Source organism: Canis lupus, chromosome 5, assembly GCF_003254725.2.
Source record: "Canis lupus dingo isolate Sandy chromosome 5, ASM325472v2, whole genome shotgun sequence".
NCBI lineage: Eukaryota > Metazoa > Chordata > Mammalia > Carnivora > Canidae > Canis > Canis lupus.
The window spans coordinates 80,540,446-80,554,194 of record NC_064247.1 but is presented as its reverse complement, the minus strand read 5'-3'; the positions used below and the strand labels follow the sequence as shown (position 1 = coordinate 80,554,194).

General features: G+C 42.4%; 1 protein-coding gene across 5 annotated transcripts in view; it reads left to right on the top strand.

The window, feature by feature from the left end:
* The window catches only part of TANGO6 (transport and golgi organization 6 homolog), a 200,397-nt gene extending 186,715 nt beyond the window's left edge, over positions 1–13,682 (top strand). For all 5 annotated transcript variants that reach the window (XM_025426651.3, XM_025426653.3, XM_025426655.3 and 2 more), the window contains one exon: positions 12,920–13,682. In XM_025426651.3, the coding sequence (XP_025282436.1) occupies positions 12,920–13,096 (177 nt within the window). In that variant the 3' untranslated portion in view covers positions 13,097–13,682. The remainder of the gene's footprint in view (positions 1–12,919) is intronic.
* Positions 13,683–13,749: the final 67 nt, after the last annotated feature.

Below are 13,749 nucleotides of genomic sequence, written 5' to 3'. Positions count from 1 at the left end.
CTATTACTAGCACTGTGGCCTAGGGCAAACTGGAATAATAATGGTACCTCTCTCATTGTGGTGTTGTGAGGATTAAGTGAGTTACTGTAGATAAAATGCCTAGAACCTACCTGGCACATAACAGGTTTTATGTTAGGATTAGCTATTGTTATTATATATATTCATTCATTTATTTGTCAAAAATGTACTACACGCCAGAGCTACCACATGCCAGGCTCTGTCCTAGGCCTCACTGATAGAAGAGTAACAAGAAGGGCACAGAGATTACCGTAGGAGTGGGGGAGACTGACAAACCAACCCCCACTTATCTAGCACTCATCATATGCAAGTCTTTGTGCTTGGATCTTTATAGACATTAACTCTCATTCTTACAACAACCTTAGAAGGTGGCAGTATTATCCCCGTTTTACAGATGAGATCACTGGTGTTCTTTTTTTTTTAATTTTTAAAAATATTTTATTTATTTATTCATGAGAGACACAGAAAGAGGCAGAGGGAGAAGCAGGCTCCATGCAGTGAGCCCGACATGGGACTCGATCCTGGGTCTCTAGGATCACGCCCTGGGCTGCAGGCAGCACTAAACCACTGCACCACGGGGGCTGCCCCTGAGATCACTGGTGTTCTGAGAGCTGAAGTCATTTGCTCAAGATTCCCTGGCTAGGGATAGGGAACACCATTATTTGCCACACCCGATTCACCTGCCACCAGGCCATTAGATTCAGCTCTGTGTGTCTGTCTCCCTGCTCTGGAGGTGAGCTCCTGAAGGACGGGCACAGGTCCTCCTTACCCAGAATGCTTAGCAGAGCCTCCTGCACAGGGTTTGGGAAAAGGTGGCTGCATTGTACTCTGTTGATCCTTGACCCTACACTTAGTCCCATCTATTCACTCTCATTGCCCTCAGCCACCAAGTCATACACTGTTCTTAACATGGAGGCTCAGTGGTCAAAATGAGGACCCTTAGTAGATGGCCTGTGGCCTCCTGACAGATTCATACTACACCAAATGCTCTATTCCAGCATGTTGTAAACAGAAACAGTAAGATTCTGGGGGCTCCTTCTGGGCCCCAATCTAGAGAATCTTTTTTGCCTGCCAGGCCAGTTTCCACCACTAACTCCAGTCTCCACCACCCCACCCCACCCCCATTCTCCTGTCTGCCCCTACCTTCTATCTCAATGTCTAACTTCCCTGTTTCTGTCCTTGTGCCCAATTATTTATTAGCCACAAAGAAGTCACAACTGGTCGGTGATAGGATTGGACAGAATTGAGCTTTCTTTCTCATCTTTTTTTTGCCTTGTGTTGGTTCTATGGGAAGATTTTTCTGAGAACAGCTAGGGTATCCTAGCATTTAACTTATCCTTTTATATTTAGCAACCCATTTTTCCCTTAAATATGAAGAAATTATAGATGGAAAATCCTCTGCTAGATAGCCTCTTTCAATAGTTATTTCTGTAAATGTCTTACTTGTGACCATTTGTGTTGTGTCTTATTGATCCCACATGATCACAAAAGGATAGTAGTTTCATCCACCTAAGTTCTACTTGTAAAATCACCTTGATAAATGATTTTTAAAATATTAAAATAGGGCTGTCTGGCTGGCTCAGTTGGAAGCATAAGAGCACACAACTCTTTTTTTTTTTTTTTTAGGATTTTATTTATTTATTCATAAGAGACAGAGAGAGACTCAGAGACATAGGAAAAGGGAGAAATAGGCTCCCTGCAGGGAGCCTGATGCGGGACTCAGTCCCAGGACCCCAGGATCAAGCCCTGAGCCAAAGGCAGACGCTCAACCACTTAACCACCACCCAGGCGTCCCAAGAGTATGCAACTCTTGATCTTGGGTCTTGAGTTTGAGCCCCACATTGTGTGTAGAGACTACTTAAAAATAAATAAAAGAAACTTTTAAAAATACTAAAAAAAATATTTGAAAACTAAATGAATCTACTAATTACTAAATGTCTTTACTAATGGAGCTTGTGTCAGGTAGTTTTTAACTAAAGACTTTTTTTCCTCTTTCAGTATTCTGTGTTTCGGTTATATTGCTTTTACAATCTGTGGTTATGTTGCTTTTATAATCAAATAAATACATTTAGGAATTAGAAAGAAGAAAGATATTTGCCATTTATTCTTTTGGTCTCAACTCAAAGATAAAACAACTGCTTCTAGGATGTTCCAGGTCAAGCTCATTGAAAGAACCAAACACTGTTTTCCTGCTTTTCCATTGAAAGTGCACCTGTGTGCCCAAGGCAGTCTTTTGCTCACAGCATTTCCTTATTAATATGCCCTGCCTCATGTGCTCTTTTCTTCTTAGAAAGGAAAAAGAAAAATTGTCTTTATTTTCAGATGACATGGCTTTGTATGTAGAAATTCCTAAAGACTCAGCCAAATTTTGGTTGGATCTAAATCAATAATCAAAGTTACAGGATACAGGGATGCCTGGGTGGCTCAGCCGTTTGGCGCCTGCCTTTGACCCGGGGCCTGATCCCGGGGTTCCAGGATCGAGTTCCGCACTGGGCTCCCTGCAGGGAGACTGCTTCTCCCTCTGCCTGTGTCTCTGCCTCTCTCTCTCTCTCTCTGTGTGTGTGTGTGTGTGTGTGTATGTCTCTCATGAATAAATAAATAAAATCTTTGAAAAAAGTTATAGGATACAAAATTAACATACAAAATCAATAATGTTTCTATATACTAACAACGAATTTTCTGAAAAATAAACTCATCCCATTTAGAATGGCATCAAAAACGATAAAATACTTAGGAATAAAGTTAACTAAGGAGATGAAACATCTCTACCCTGAAAAATGTAAGATACTAATGCAAGAAATCAAAGATGACAGAAATAAGTGGAAAGATATCCCACCTTTGTGGACTGGAAAAATTAATATTGCTAAAATGTCAATACTACCAAATGCCATCTATAGAATCAATTCAGTCCCTCTCAAGAGTCCAATGGCATTTTTAAGGGTACTCCTATTTTTAAATTTAAATTCAATTAATTAACATATTATTAGTTTCAGAGGTAGAGGTCAGTGATTCATCCGTCTTATATAACACCCAGTGCTCATTACATCACGTGCTGTCCTTAATGTCCATCACCCAGTTACCCCTTCCCTCCAGCAATCCTGTTTTTTTGTTTTGTTTTTTTTAAAGATTTCATTTATTTATTCATGAGAGACACAGAGAGAAAGAGAGGCAGAGACACTGGCAGAGGGAGAAGCAGGCTCCATGCAGGAAGCCTGACGTGGGACTCGATCCTGGGTCCCCAGGATCAGGTCCTGGGCTGAAGGCAGCACCAAACCACTGAGCCACCCGGGCTGCACCAGCAATCCTGTTTGTTTCCTATGATTAAGAGTCTCTTATAGTTTGTCTCCCTCTCTGATTTCATCTTTTTTCTCTCTCTTCCCTATGATTCTGTTTTGTTTCTTAAATTCCACATATGAGTGAGATCATATAATTGTCTTTCTCTCATTGACCTATTTCCCTGAGCACAATACCCTCTAGTTCCATTAGTTCTATCCACGTCATTGCAAATGGCAAAATTTCTTTTTTTTTTTTTTTTGGCTGATTAGTATTCCACTGTATATGTATACCACATCTTCTTTATCCATTCATTTATTGGTGGACCGATGGCTCTTTCTGTAGTTTGGTTATTGTGGACATTGCTGCTGTGAAAATTAGGGTGTGGGTGCCCCTTCACATTACTACAGTTGGCTCTTCGGGGTAAATACCTAGTAGTGCAATTACGGGGTGGTAGGGTAGCTCTATTTTCAACTTTCTGAGGATCCTCCATACTGTTTTCCAGAGTGGCTGCACCAGCTTTCATTCCTCATCTGGTTTTTTCTAAGCCGTTTCTTTCTTTTTTTTTTTTTTTTTTTTAAGATTTTATTTATTCATGAGAGACAAAGAGAGAGAGGCAGAGACATAGGCAGAGGGAGAAACAGGCTCCCTGCAGGGAGCCCAATGCAAGACTTGATCCCCAGGCCTCAGGACCAGACCTGAGTGGAAGGCAGACACTCAACCACTGAGCCACCCAGGTGTCCTTTCTAAGCCGGTTCTAACCCTAAAGACTGGCAGTGTTCCTGAAGCATCAGCCTTGTGTGCTTCAAGGAAAGGAACTGGCGCCTGGAGAGGAAGGGGGAGGAGAGGAGAGGAAGAGAGAGAGAGAGCCTGTGTGTGTGTGTGTGTGTGTGTGTGTGTGTGTGTGTTGTAGAGGCCACTTGTAGGCAACAGACTTGAGCAGTGGATACCTAAGGTAAAAGGGCCCACAGTGACCACTGGGTTGAATGCAAGCAGGCTATTAGACAATCCACTTCAAAATATCCATAAGCGCGAGGTGGCCAGTGGGCTACCTACAACCCAGCGTAGGTACCATAAAAGGAAAATTTCATATGTTCCCGTACCTCCTCTCTTCTCTCCTCAACTACAGCCTCCTACCACTGCCTCCTAGCAGCAGTCTCTGCTTTGCTGTCCTGCCCATTTCTTCCTTGCAGTTTATTCGATAAACTTCTATCTCCTTTGTTCTACCTTGGGTGAATTCTTTCACCACCTGCATGCGGGCCTTCACCCAATTGGGACCCACCGTGTGTGTGTGTGCATGTGCATGCGTGCATGCATGTGTTTTTGTATGTGTGTGTTGCCTGCAAGCTCTAAATTCTTTTAAGACAACACCTGAACCCCACCCCTTTCCAAAGAGTTTTCAGACTAAGAATCTGTGTACTGCTTTAAGATACCCCTGGCCTAAGAGCTTCTCAGGTGATGAAAATGTTTCTTTCAACCACCAGCTACAAAAAGCTAAGCCAGATCTCCTCTGGATAAGATGCACCCACCACACACACCTGTGTCCCCTTTGCATTTCCCTAGAGTCGTTGGGCCTCCATGCGGAGGGTGGGGAATGAAGAGCAGGTGTTGTTGAACTCTTAATGAAAGGTTTCCTCCGTGGGATTGCCTATATCCTGCCCACCACAGTGGCTCCTGTGAGTAACTTTACCTTTGAACTCTCCTTGTCTTCAACCCGTGATCCGTGGGATTTGGTGACAATCCCCGGCTGTCAGGAAGCTTTGATCCTTGGGGAGTCCAGAGGAAGTCCTGTGATGTGTGGGATCCCCAGTGTTACAGGGATTGGGAAGAAGCCTTTCCAAGGTGGGTTGCTAAGATATACCCATTAATTAAGGAGCCTTTGCCTAACACTCAGTTACCCAAAAAAGGAGATCCGGTAACTGATAACAAGGAACTCAGTGCCCCTCGAGCATGAAGTGGTGTTTGCACAAGCATTGTTGTTATTTTAAGGACACACAGTGCCAAAGGGAGAATTCCTACCCACACCAGGAAGGAGCAGAGTACCTTAGCAGAACAGAATGCCTTAGAACCTCTCTTTTTAACAAGTAAAAGCTAACCTTATTTTGAGTGTTAGGAGGCTCTAGCAAAAATTCTCAAAGATATTTCTGAGTAGGTGAAAGATTCCTCTAGAAGAAGAAGAAAAAAGATGACCTTGTAATAAACAGTGGGAACCCTAGAATTTCTATGTAAGAGACACTTCAGGCTGAAAGCCATTGGAAGGAGTGTCAGGAGACTTGTCTTTAAACTATGTTCACATAATAAGCAGGCCAGGTTTGCTTAGAATCTGCATTTATTGGAGGTGGCTTGAGGCTGAGGGTACTTGCTAAAGCTTCCCCAAGCCATTCCATGGTGCTACCCTTTGTTTACAAATAAAAGTCAGAGTGAAGCCCCTATCATATGGTAGGCAAATCTTCTCCCTCTACCCACCTTCACAGGCAGAAATCCCTTCCTTTGCTTCCACAGAAGTGTGGAGCTTACCACTTTGAGAGGAGATCATACTCTCTAGTGTGTGTGTCTGCCTCCCCGCTAGGCAGTAGCTGCCAGAGGGTAGGGTTTGTGCATTATTCATGCTTTTATCACCAGCACACTGCCTGGGCACGAAGTAGGCCCTTAATAATGATTATTGGATGAGTGAGTAATCATGAGGCAGTAGCTCTGGGGAGTCATCCTCTTTCGGGAATCATCTCTCCTTTTTACACTGCTAGCCTTGAGGAAAGAGAGAGAGGTTACCAAAGGGCAGTGGGGACAGCCCCCCCTCCCCTGCCTAGTCATCATCAGATGCGCTTGTGCTAGGAGACCCACTCCTATTACATCTCAGCAGCTCCCTGAGAAAACCTGGAAATAGCTGCCCCATATATGGGACAGCATCTCTATAAGGTTTACCCAGAGTATTCAGGCACTTTATGTGGGGGCACTGGACAAGGAGCATTGAGAGTTACCTGCAGGGTCAACTGCATAGTATGTGGGGCCCAGTGCAGAATGAAAATGTGGGATCCCTGGTTCAAAAAAATAAGGAAAACATGCTGTTAATGGTATATAAAGTTTTTTTCCTTTCTTTGACAATTTTTCTCTCCCTCGACTTGTCGTGTGTTTATTATTTGCTATTAATGTTGTTCTAAGTAGAGAAAATTTTAAATGTGAAATTATTAGCATGAATTTTACAGTTCATTTTTATACTGTGCAAAGACAGTTGTAAATGCAGATATAAGATCATTTAACTCACGGGGCACCTGGGTGGTTGAGCATCTGACTCTTGGTTTCGGCTCAGGTCATGATCTCAGGGTCATGAGATTGAGCCCTGCGTTGGGCTCCACACTCAGCACAGAATCTACTTGGGATTCTTTCCCCCTTCCTCTCCCTCCCCCTCTGTTCCTTCCCCCTCACCCATCCACCCCTGCTCCAGTGTGCGCATGCACTTTCTCTCTCTCAAATAAATAAATAAATAGAACCTTTGAAAAAAAGCATTTAACTCATATGTGGAATCACCAAAATTATGCAAATTGTATTCTGTAGTTTATACATGCATATGTATTTCCTTTTTAGCAGAACAGTGAAACTGCACAAAGCTAGCTCAACTACTTTTATTTCACTTCTTAATATGTGCACATTCTGCTAATAGTCTTTACCTTCAGTTTACTGGTGAATAAGAAAGGACTGAAAGGAACAAGAACTGCATATTGTCCTATTGATGAAATCATCAATTTCAGAATAAATGGTTGGCTAAACATAAAGGATATTATGGGGTACCTTACTAATCCATGTTTCTTAGAAAGCCATTGCCTTCTTTCTGCATTGGAAGCAAGTTCTGGTTGGAATGGAAAGTACGGCCTCTCTGGGCTGTCAGTGCTTCCATTTGTTCAGTTGTGAATATAACAAATATGCTGCCCTTTTACTGGCTTTGTCTTGCTGAAACCCCACACGTTGTAGGCCCATCAGAATTCTGTGCTCATGCAGCATGGAATCACTTGCAAAGAATGGTGGACAAATGTGTTGGGCATATTGTGTTCCCCTGTGCTTCATTTACAAAATACACATCCAAAGATAAAATTATTAAGAATTTTAAGACAACAATAGCAGATCATTGAACCTAGCATGCGGCCCTTCTTGACTGGGGGACCTACTGTAACTACACAGGTCACACACCCATGTAGCAAGCCTGGTTGTTTGGCATTTCTTAGAATTTTTAGTTTTTACCAAGTGACAAACTGGCCAGCAGTAACATGCATACATGCCTTCTTTCATTCATAAATTTTTTAGGTCTCTGCCATGTGCCAATCACTATATGAGGCATTGGGACAACACCAGAATGAACAGGGCAAGATACGGCTTCAGTGTCAACAGTATATGTGATCCAGTGAGGAAAACATAATTTTAATTACACAATAAATATTTAAATTACAACTATGATATAAGTTACAAACAGAACTACAGGCAGAGTAAAAAGACTTACCTAGATGAGTTAGATTCCTGAGGAAGGGGTATTTTAGGCTGTGGGTGAGTAGGCGTTGCTGGGTGAAGAGGAAGCAAAATAGTCTTCCAGGATGAGGGAACAGCATATGCAAAGGCCTTGCACTGGGAAGGAGCTTTGCTCAAAGAAAGAAAGAAAGCCCACCCCACCAGCACACCTGGTACACAGGGAACAAGAGGGAGACTAACGAGTGGCCTGGGAGCTTGTTTTATATGCCCCTTCTCCCCTACATTCTTTCTTTTTTTTTTTTTTAATTTATTTATTTATGATAGTCACAGAGAGAGAGAGAGAGAGAGAGAGAGAAAGGCAGAGACATAGGCAGAGGGAGAAGCAGGCTCCATGCACCGGGAGCCCGACGTGGGATTCGATCCCGGGTCTCCAGGATCGCGCCCTGGGCCAAAGGCAGGCACTAAACCGCTGCGCCACCCAGGGATCCCTACATTCTTCTTTCTACTCCCCATCACCCATGCTCTTAAAGAATATCAATGTATGGGGCAGCCCAGGTGGCTCAGCGGTTTAGCGCCGCCTTCAGCTCAGGGCGTGATCCTAGAGACCCGGGATCGAGTCCCATGTCAGGCTCCTGGCATGAAGCCTGCTTCTCCGTCTGCCTGTGTCTCTGCCTCTCTCTCTCTTTCTCTCTCTCTCTCTCTCTTTGTGTGTCCCTCATGAATAAATAAATAAATAATTTTAAAAAAGAATATCAATGTATGGAAAAAGTTCTTTCTCTCTTCTTTAGCAAGTCCAAGATATGTGATGCTACACAGTTAGCATATTTTTGTGGAAAACTTAGGGGACTTCAAGCCCAGAGCATGTACAATTGACCCTTGAATGATGCAACGGTTAGGGATGCCCACACCCCACCCCCACCCTGGTGCAGTCAGAACTCCTCATGTAGCTTTTGACTCCCCAGAGACATAATTACTGATAGCTGACTGTTGACCAGAAGCCTTACTGATAATGTAAACAGTCTATTAATATATATTCTATATGTCATATATATTATATACTGTCTCCTTACAGTAAAGTACATTAGAATAAAGAAAAAGTAAGAAAATGATAATGAAGAGAAGATATATTTACAGTTACTGTATCAAAAATATCACATATAAATAGACCCACATAGTTCAGACTGTACTCATTACAGTACATTTCCTATCATTTCTGTTCACCATCTCCAATTCACTTTCTTTTTCCTAAAATGTGACCTCTGTTTCCTATAACCTCTCTTTATACTCTTTCTGTGCTCTGTTAGGACACTTATTGTATTTTGTTTTGTATTCTTTATTTATGTGTATGACTTATCTTCCCTATCAGACAGTAAACCTTTAAAGTCAGGTTCTATACCTCTTCCACCTGTTAAATGGTGTTATGGAAAACCTTTGCCTAGTAGTTAATTCAGTCAAGCAAAAAGCTCATTTATTCTGTAGTAGGTAATATATTCATAAAATACAATATTAAAAAGTACAAGAGTACATAATTCCCTCATATCCCTCTCCAGTTACCTTCCCTAGAGACAACCAGGTGTTTTCTTTTTTGAAAGATTTTATTTATTTATTCATAAGAGACACAGAGAGAGAAGCAGAGACATAGGCGGAGGGAGAAGCAGGCTCCCTACTTCTCAAGCCCAATGTGGGACCTGATCCCTGGACCCCAGGATCATAACCCAAGCCAAAGGCAGATGCTCAACCACTACCCAGGTGCCCCAGCAGCCAGTTTTTTAATATATATATTTTAAAGACCGTCCATATTTAGAGCACATAGGCTACTATATATATTTATTACATGGTTTCTATGAAAAGCCACAAAAGTGAAAAAATGGATGAATGTCTACATGCTCCTATTCCATTTTTTCTGATCTTTCTCCATTTTTGGAAATTACACATTGGCATAAACTTCAGGATACAGCCAATGCTTGACATTCCAAGGTACTGAGAGGAGTGCCTGGTTGGTTCAGTCAGTAGAGCATGTGACTCTTACTCTCAGGGTCATGATTTCAAGCCCCATGAGGCCTACATTTATAAGTCAATCAATCAATGCATGAATCCTTAAAAAATAAAGTGGTGAGAAAAAATTTTAAAGACCATTTAAACCAATTATTGTCAGAGATGCTTGCATGTAGTGAAATAAACCCAACTCGATGCATGTCAGGTGGCATTATTAATAAATAAAGACAATACAGCATAGGATAGTGGTTAATATTATAGGCCCTCTTCTAAGCAAAATACAAAATCCAGAAACCATAAAGGAAAAATTGATAAATTTAGCTACATCAAAAATGCAGATTTCTCTACTGGAAAAAAATTTCACAAAGCCAACTATGACAAACAATATTTGCAACTTATAAATGATAGACCTTTTTTTATATACAAAGAGCTCTTACAAATCAGTATGGTAAATTTCAGTTACACTTAGGAGAAAAATATATAGTTTATGTATTTATTAGAAATATGCAAATTTAAAACAGCCCTATGCTATTTTTCACTTGGTGGATAAGCAGAGATAAACAATTTACAGTACGTATGTAGCAGTGATGAGAATATAGTGTCACATAGAATTGTAAATTATTGCAACTCTCTGGCCACATCTATCAAAATTTTGTATGTGTATTACCTTTTGACCCAGCGATTCCATTTCTAGATATTTGTCCTGTAGATACACTTGTTCGTGTCTGCAATGACTTAGGGAGTAGAGTGTTTATTGCAGCAGTATATGCAATATCAAAAGATTTTTTTAAAATGAGTTTCATTGGCAGATAAATAAATTGTGTGGCATTAGCCCTATGCAGCCAATTTTTTTAAAAAGTATTTCTGGGGGATGCCTGGGTGGCTCAGCGGTTGAGCATCTGCCTTCACGCTCAGGGTGTGATCCCAGAGTTCTGGGATCGAATCCCACATCGGGCTCCTTGCAGGGAGCCTGCTTCTTCCTCTGCCTGTGTCTCTGCCTCTCTCGGTGTGTGTCTGTCATGAATAAACAAATAAAACATTTAAAAAAAAAGTATTTCTGTGTGTACCAATTATACAAAAGATCTTCAAAATAGAGTAAGTCAGTTGGAATGATGGCACATAACAGCATAAAATATAATTCTGTGGATTTAAAAAGGGGGGGAGAGGCACATACATGTATATGCTTACAAACATAGAGAACATTTCTCACCATTAAGTGTGATATCCTCTGAGAAAGGAGACTAAGAGTCTGGAGTAGAAGAGAGACTTTTTTTTTTAAGTAGGCTTTACGTCCAGTGTGGAGTCCAGTGTGGGGCTTGAACTCATGACCCTGAAATCAGGACCTGAGCTAAGATCAATAGTTGGACCCTTCACCGACTGAGGCACCCAGGCACCCCCGAGACTTCTTTTTTAATATATACTTTTTTGTACTGTATTACCTTTTCAATAAAAATAAATAAGAGAGACGCCTGGATGGCTCAGCAGTTGAACCACCTGCCTTCCGCCCAGGGCGTGATCCTGGAGTCCCAGGATCGAGTCCCGCATCGGGCTCCTGTGTGGAGCCTACTTCTCTCTCTGTCTATGTATCTGCCTCTCTCTCTGTGTGTCTCATGAATAAATAAATAAGATCTTTAAAAAAATAGGGGATCCCTGGGTGGCTCAGCAGTTTAGCACCTGCCTTCGGCCCGGGGCGTGATGCTGGGGTCCTGGGATCGAGTCCCATGTCGGGCTCCCTGCCTGGAGCCTGCTTCTCCCTCTGCCTCTGCCTGTGTCTGTCTCTCATCTCTCATGAATAAATAAAATAAAGTCTTAAAAAAAAAAAAAAAAGATCTTTAAAAAAATAAATAAGGGATCCCTGGGTGGCTCAGCGGTTTAGCGCCTGCCTTTGGCCCAGGGCGTGATCCTGGAGTTCTGGGATTGTGTCCCACATTGGGCTCCCTGCATGGCGCCTGCTTCTCCCTCTGCCTGTCTCTGCCTCTCTCTCTTTGTGTCTTTCATGAATAAATAAATGAATGAATGAATGAATGAATAAATAAATAAATAAATAAATAAATAAATAAATAAATAAATAAAATCTTTTAAAAATAAATAAAAATAAATAAGGACTTTGGCTCTGGATGTTTAAAATCTGGCTCCCCCATTTTTTCCCTGTGTAATCTTGGGATGTTATATAACCCTCTGGTCTATGTTCTCATCTCATTAAAATGGGGCTAATAACTATATGACTGGCATAAGAATTGGATAATATATGAAAAATACCTAATATGGTACCTGATCCAAAAATAGTAGTTTTTGAGGCAAAGAGCCCTAGACCAGAAGAAATTTCACAAGAAGCCACAGATAAGTCACGTGACCCCCTACAACCTGGTGTCTTCAGTCTCCAGTTTGGCCAGCTGATCCCTGAGGCCTCTTACTCTGAGTTTCCCTGTTCTTTTGAAACCTGTTTCCTGCTAAAAGTTGTAACTCCAGAGCCAGGTGGATTTTGGAGGAAATTAGGAGCTCCTGGGAGTAGGTGCTTTGGCACCCTCCCAGTTCCATACCAGAGCCTAAGATGAGAGCATCAGACGTGAAAGATGGGTGCGGCTCTATCTTACAGAGCCCTCCCTTGTTTCCTGTTGCGACGTTGCAATTGAAAAAATATATATATAGTGACTTAAGGAAGGGCATGGAGATGGAACTGGGGTGGAAAATTTTTAAAGCAGTGGCAGGGAAAGGCATGCTTGCTGAAGAGATAGGTAGCCTTCTGAGTCTCCTAATAAGATAGATTTCAGCAGACAGGTGTCCACAGAGGGTTCTGTGGGAGCTGGAGAGGAAGATGCTGGTAATTATGCTCTAGGAGTAACCCTATCTGGCACTAGGATCTCTCTGTGGTCCTGAGGTCTGTGCCATGCTTTGGGACTGAAGGAAGGGGCCTAGGATCTATACTTTGGCCTGGGGATAAAGGAGTAGTAGACCCCGTGGCTGGTATAGTTTGGTGTCAAGGGTCATGAGAAACCCAAAAGGAAGTCTATCTCAGTACAGCTACCCCTCCTTCCATCTGAGAAAGTCATTCAGAATCTTCTTCAGGGAGCCTGTGAGTTTCATCACAGAACTTTTCAGGCTGAAGAAGGTGGATGGGTTTTTCTGAGAAATTTTGGCACAGCAGACACATAATCATGACAGTGTCTCTCTCATACAGGTGCTGAGGGATGTCCTCAAGGATCTCTACCACCTGCTGAAACACGTGGTGCATTTGGAGCCTGATGACGTGGCCAGGCTCCATGCCCAGCTGGCCCTTGAAGAACTGGATGAGATTATGAGAAATTTCCTCTTCCCACCACAGAAGCTGGAGAAAAAGATTGTGGTCCTGCCATAGACCTGGTTCAAAGGCCATCAAGGAGGCAGAGGATCAAGCAGGCAGAGGACCAAGCAGGCAGAGCGATGCCCAAACCTTCCAGCAGGTGGTCCCACCGCCTCTTTGGTGCTGGCAATATGGCTGACCCTGGATGGCTTTGGGTCTCTGGTCACTTGTGTCTTCAGGCTGACCTTTCTAAAGCATCTATTTAGCCATCCTGCGTCCAGCCTGAAGCTTATGTTATTAGAAGAAAAAAGATGACAAATCTCACTTATCTGCACATTTTTCACTGTCCTGTAGCATTTAGAGAAGGAAGTCTACTTGATGGGAGTATATTTTTTAACTCAGCTGGTAGAATTTGACTAATTGACCGTTCTTTTATTGTGACTTGAGCTGAAGAGGTTGACCACCCTCCTGCGTGGCACATGTGCACATACCTTCCATGGTGAGATGATTCTTCCTTGTGCTAATGAGCAGACAGAGCTGGTCATCCTTGGCCCCTCGTGAGGCATATCAGAGTACGGAGATGCATCTGGAGGGAGGAAGGGGAAGCAAACTTACCAGAACATGCAAAATGGAATAAAATCATTTTGGCTAGAAAGAATAACGCTCTGAATCTGGTCTTCTCCTATTGAGATGGAAAGCTGTGGCACTGAGGAGGATTTGATCTCTGG